This window comes from Tupaia chinensis, unplaced genomic scaffold, assembly GCF_000334495.1.
Source record: "Tupaia chinensis unplaced genomic scaffold, TupChi_1.0 Scaffold145652_1, whole genome shotgun sequence".
In the NCBI taxonomy this organism is placed as follows: domain Eukaryota; kingdom Metazoa; phylum Chordata; class Mammalia; order Scandentia; family Tupaiidae; genus Tupaia; species Tupaia belangeri.
In genome coordinates, this window is record NW_006205509.1 from 2,777,133 (window position 1) to 2,780,752 (window position 3,620).

Below are 3,620 nucleotides of genomic sequence, written 5' to 3' on the forward strand. Positions count from 1 at the left end.
GAATTACAGTTCAAGTTTAGTTTGGTGCAAAAATTTTGTAATTAGTTCTCCCTTATTTTTTTTTTGGAGAGGTTTTTTCGCTATAGAGCGCGCGTGCTTGCCAGACAGACTGAGACAGAAAGTGAGAAATCACCCCCCAGGGGGGATGACCACGCCACAATCCCTTCTCCTCCATTCTCCTCTCAGGATCTTGGGCACGCACGCACACACACCCAGCATGAGTTTTAAGCCACCGGGTCCGTATAAAATATTAGATAAATGTGTGTGCGTGTGTGTGTGTGTGTGTGTGTGTGTGTGTATGACTAGACCTTACTCTTTTATTTTTTTTTTTTTTTTTTTTTTACAAAAGGTACATTTCCAACCTAGAAGTTTGACATGTTTACCTTTGTGCTTTTGTGGCTTGTCCTCTGTGGAAGAACACTTTCTGGCTGGGAGACTGAAGCAGCTGACTTTGGGGAAAAAAGTTATGAGGACCAGCAGGTTGGACTCATGGTCAACCATGGTTCTGGTTCGAGTCTCAGATCCAGTAGCTTGAAACTCATGCTGGGCATGTGTGTGTGCCCCAGATCCCGGGAGGAGGATGGAGGAGAAGATATTATAGCAGGGCTATCTCCCCTGGGGGTAAGTTCTCTCTGTCTCTCCCATGATGGCATGTGTCCTATAACAACAACCACAACAACAAAAATTCTACAAAAAAAAAAAAAAGAAAGGCAAGCTATGGTCAGGTACTATTTTCCCACAGGGGGTTTTGTGGCCAATTTGCATATTCAACTCCTCCTCTCCCTGTTACTATCTCTACACTCCACATGGTTGATGTGTACCAAGGAGCCTCTCCATGACAGAGGTTATCTTTGATTGGCTAAGGTTATACTGAGTGCCTCCTATATGTCCAATATTGCACTGTGCAGCCCAGTCTCGGTAGTGTAGGATGTAGGTTACTGAACTGCTGTGCTGCAAACCACATGGCTGACAGTGGATGTGGACCCCCAGCCAGCCTGAAACTCATCGGGCACACAAGTGGGCATCTGAGATCCACCTGAGCTGGAGGGCTAGGGTATGGGAACCCACAGTGCAGCAAGACCCTGTCAGGGGTGCCTCTTTCTCTCGTGTGTGCATGTGTACTTTCTATCATGAATAAAGTGAAAATAAACTAAAAATAAATGTATCATTCTGTGTGGCAGGGACAGGCCAGTAAAGGCAGGTATGTACATAACCCTTTCCCTCATGGCTCTTTCAGTTCTTCTAGCAAGACAGGCATAAATGGTTAAGAGCTTGTTGAGTGTGATGAAAGAGATGAGAAGTGACATTTTAGATCAGATGTAAAGATCGGTGTGAGTTGTCCAAGCAGAGAAAAAAACATGTGCAAAAACCTGAGGTTGGGAACAAAAGGAACATGAATTTGAGGACCTCAACAAATTCAGTATAGCTAGGGGGAGATGTGATCTGTTTTAAGGATTTTGAATTTTGTCCTGAAGATGAAAAGCAATTGTAGGATTTAAAGCTGAGGAATAATTTCACTGAGAAGAATAATCAAATTTTAATTGTAATTTTTAAAATAATTATATTTTTTATTTAACTTTATTTATAGATTCATTTTATTATTATTATTATTATTATTTGGAGAGGTTTTTGCTATAGGGATTGTGTGTGCTTGCCAGAAAGACAGAGGGAGACAGAGAGACAGAAAGCAAGAAATCACCTCCCGGGGGGGATGGCCACGCCACAATCCATTCTCCTCTTAGGATCTTGGGCATGCACGCACACGTGCCCGGCAAGAGTTTTAAGCTACCGAGTCTGGGACTTGAACCACTACATGGGAGTCCAGCGACATAGCCATTATGCCAACTGCTGGTCCTGATTGATTCATTTTAACTTGACCAGAGAGGGACAGAGTGAGAGAGAGAGAGAAAGTGAGAAAGCAAGTTGCCAGGTTCCAGATTTGGACCACAGTGGGCCATGTGGGAGTCCAGTGTCCTTAACCACCATGACACCTTCTGGCTCCATTAATTTTTTTTTTTTAAAGTGAGATATTTGCTATAGGGTGCACGTACTTGCCAGAGAGACAGAATGACAGAGAAACAGAAAGTAGGAAATCACCACCCAGGCTCTTTCACCAAGGACCCGCCAACATTGGCCGCGTTCGCACCAAAACTATGAAGAAGGTGGCCCGGGTCATTGAGAAGTATTACACGTGTCTGGGCTACGACTTCCACACGAACAAGCGCGTGTGCGAGATCGCCATCATTCCCAGCAAGAAGTTCTGCAACAAGATAGCAGGCTATGTCACGCATCTCATGAAATGCATTCAGAGAGGCCCTGTGAGAGGCATCGCCATCAAGCTGCAGGAGGAGGAGCGAGAAAGGAGAGATAATTCTGTTCCTGAGGTCTCAGCCCTGGGTCAGGAAATCATTGAAGTGGATCCTGACACTGAGGAAATGCTGAAGCTTTTGGACTTTGGCAGCCTGTCTAACCTGCAGGCCAGGCAGCTACAGTTGGAATGAATTTCAAAACCCCCGTGGAGCCGTTTGAATCTTTCTACTATGCCATACTATTTTCAATAAACCTGAGATAACAAAAAAAAAAAAAGAAAGAAAGAAAGAAAAAAAGAAATCACCACCCAGAAGGGATGGCCATGCTGCAATCCTTTCTTCATTCTCCTCTCAGGATCTTGGGCATGCACGCACATGCACCCTGTGTGAATTTCAAGCCCACAGGTTTGAGACTTGAACCACAGTTGGCCATGTGGGAGTCCAGCACCACAACTATTATGCCACCTGCTAGCCCCACATTTTAATGTTTTAATTAATAATTTTCAGGGAATGCATGCTCTCACCAGAGAGAAACAGAAAGGGGGGGGGAGGGAGAAAGAAAGCAAGAAAATACCCTGCATGTGTACTTTCAAGTCCCAGACCTGGCAACTTGCTTCCTCATTTCTTTCTCTCTGTCACTAGTGAGTGCCTAGAAAAGAAAAGAAAAGCCACGTACCACACGGCAACTACAATTTGAATCCTGGCCTGGTTGGGCTGAGACATGCTGGACACGTGTGTGATGCTTAGTATCTGACGGACAGGGCAGGAGGGTGGAGGTCACGGCGAGATCAGACCCTGTGAAAGGCGTGCACTGCTCTCTCTCCCACTGTCACGTGCACACACACATACTTGATTCAAGAATGAAGGGAGCTGGGCTGGCAGGTGGCAGGGTGGTTAAGGTGCTGGACTCCCACATAGTCAACCACCATTCAAGTCTCAGACCTAACAGCTTGCTTTCTCACTTTCCCTCTCTCTCTCTCTATCTCTATCTCTCTGGTTAAATTAGAAAACAATAATAATAAAGTTAAATTAAATAATTCAAAAAAGAAAGTTAAAACAAAGGAATAAAGGGGAGGGCCAGCAGATGGTATAGTGGTTATGTGATGTTGCTGCACTCCCACATGGCAGACAGTGGTTAGAGTTCCAGACTGGTGGCTTGAAAAATCACGCCAGGCACGTGTTCGTGCAGGCCCAAGATCCCAGGAGGAGAAAGGATTGTGGAGTGGCCATTCCGCCCCTGGGGGGATGATTTCATGCTTTCCCTCTTACTGTCTCTGCCTGTCTCTCTCCAGTGAGCATATGTGCCCAATG

At 45.3% G+C, this 3,620-nt stretch overlaps 1 protein-coding gene across 1 annotated transcript; it reads left to right on the top strand.

Annotated features, from left to right (window-relative positions):
- Positions 1 to 2,153: 2,153 nt before the first annotated feature.
- LOC102479868 (40S ribosomal protein S17) lies at positions 2,154 to 2,501 on the top strand. Its single transcript, XM_014584096.1, has one exon. The coding sequence runs from the start codon at positions 2,154 to 2,156 to the stop codon at positions 2,499 to 2,501; it is 348 nt and encodes a 115-aa protein (XP_014439582.1).
- Positions 2,502 to 3,620: the final 1,119 nt, after the last annotated feature.

Coding starts and splice junctions, on each gene's coding strand:
- LOC102479868 (XM_014584096.1), top strand. CDS start 2,154: ATGAAGAAGGTGGCCCGGGTCATTGAGAAGTATTACACGTGTCTGGGC.